The 2,058-nt window shown below is 51.0% G+C and overlaps 1 gene segment (V, D, J or C); it reads right to left on the bottom strand.

Annotated features, from left to right (window-relative positions):
- Nucleotides 1–659: 659 nt before the first annotated feature.
- LOC129529601 (immunoglobulin lambda variable 3-16-like) lies at nt 660–1,793 on the bottom strand. The segment is given in 2 exon segments: nt 660–1,565; nt 1,719–1,793. Coding segments are annotated over 2 exon segments (612 nt in total).
- Between the last annotated feature and the right edge of the window lie 265 nt (nt 1,794–2,058).

The raw sequence follows: 2,058 nt of genomic DNA, 5'->3' as shown, positions 1-2,058 counted from the left end.
CAAAAAGCATGAGAATTTTTTTCCATATATAAATACTTACCAAGTCTGATGTGAAAATGAAGTGATTTTGCTAATCAGGTGAGTAGGGTGACCTGTTCTATGGACACCAGGCAGCCTCCCTCAACCACTCCTGTCATTGTCCAACAGACTCCAAAAAAAGTGCCGATGGTGGCAGGGATAGAGGCTGATAATGGGCTCATCAATGTGAATTTCCACTAACTGGAGCTGGCCTGGCTGAAGCCACTGTTGGGTGACCATCTGTCAACAGCAGAGACCACCACAGGCATCCCTATAGGATGACCTCTGTGGAAGACAGCCAGGGGCCTGCTTGATATTAATTTCATTAGAGCTCTTCCATCATGGGACAGACAGCTCTTTTTCCTTACTAGCATTGGCATTTACAGAGGATTTGCTTTCATTGACAGCAGTGCTTCTGCCAAAACTGTTATCTCTGGATTACAGAATGATGCACCCATCATAATGGTATACCACAGGAGGTTCTGACCAAGGAACTCGTTTCACCGCAAATAAAGGGCTATGGGCCTTTTCTCCTGGCATTCAAGATTCTTACTCTTGTCCCCAACATTCTGAGACATGTGGCTTATATGAATGGTTTAATGACTGCATGGAGACTCCATTACTGCACCAGGCAAGTGGCAAGTATGTGTAGGGTTGGGCAATGTCTTACAGGATGGGGAACGTGCTGTGTATCAGTGCCCAATAGATGGTGCTGTTTCTCCCACAGTCAGGATCCATGAGTCCAGAATCAAGGAGTAAATTGTAGTGGCTCCACTCAAAAATGCCTTTAGTGATCCATCAGCAAAAATTTGACATTCTCTCCTCCCGACCTCAGACTCTGTGGGTCTGGAGGTCTTAGGTGCACTGGAGGAATGCTTTCCCAGAGGATACAACAATGACTGCACTGAACTGAGACCTGAGAGTTCCCCATGTCCCTCTGGACATGCCTGCATGGATGTCTCCCTGTGTCTGTCGTTCCAGTCAGACCCTCCATCGACAACTCAAACCCCAGGCAAAGAAACACAGGACAGCCTGGGCTGCCAGGCACAAATCCACTCCAGACTGACTCTTTTGCAGCGCCTGCCTGGAGGGCTGGAGGGAAGGGCAGCCTGGGGGTTCAGATTTGGGTGAATTTGGCCAAGCCTGCTCATGGCTTTGTCCACGGTCCTCCTGGGGCAGGAGGAAGAGGATGAAATAGAGGGGGAGGGGTTTATGTCTCACTTCCCTGTCTGCTTGTGTCACTGTGGGATAAGTATCACTGCTGTCTGCTGATAGACAGTAATAGTCAGCCTCGTCTTCTGCCTGGACTCCACTGATGGTCAATGTGACTGTTGTCCCTGAGCTGGAGCCAGAGAATCGCTCAGGGATCCCTGAGGGCCTCTCACTGTCTTTATATATCACCAGCACAGGGGACTGGCCTGGCTTCTGCTGGTACCAATAAGCATATTTTTTTGGCAATTCTTCTCCAGAGCAGGTGATCCTGGCCGTCTGTCCTAGGGATACTGACACCGAGGGTGGCTGTGTCAGCTCATAGGAGGCCTCAGAGCCTGCAAGGAAGAACAAGAGAGGGGGCTTGAAGACAAAGGACCCATTTCCAGGAGTCCCACCCAGAGGCTGTGTCTGGGCTTTGCTCAGGATTCAGGGCAGGCTCAACTTGGGATCTGTGGGGACTGAGCCTGGGGAAGGGCCTGGGTCAGCACCTGTGCAGACAGTGAGGAGGGGGAGCAGGAGAGGGATCCAGGCCATGGTGAGATTCCCAGAGCTGTGCCTCCTGGACCCACAGAACAGCTGGGCTCCCCAGGCCTCTCTTATTCTCTCTCGGGCTTTTGGGGGCAGTCAGTGTTAAGCGTTTATGCAAATTTACATCCTCTGTGACTCTTCCTGGAGAGATGTCACTCAAACCAGCTGTGGGGGCAGCACAGGCAACAGGAGGAACAAGCAGGGTCTCTGGTTAGAAAATTAGCTGCAGCCTTCAAGCCCTGTGATCACAGACCTTTGTGGGAATTAACCTCATGACCACTGTCCCAAACCTCGCTGACC

The sequence above is a fragment of the Gorilla gorilla genome, chromosome 23 (genome assembly GCF_029281585.2).
Source record: "Gorilla gorilla gorilla isolate KB3781 chromosome 23, NHGRI_mGorGor1-v2.1_pri, whole genome shotgun sequence".
NCBI lineage: Eukaryota > Metazoa > Chordata > Mammalia > Primates > Hominidae > Gorilla > Gorilla gorilla.
Note: the sequence above shows the minus strand (reverse complement) of the source record. Positions and strands in the feature narration are given on the sequence as shown.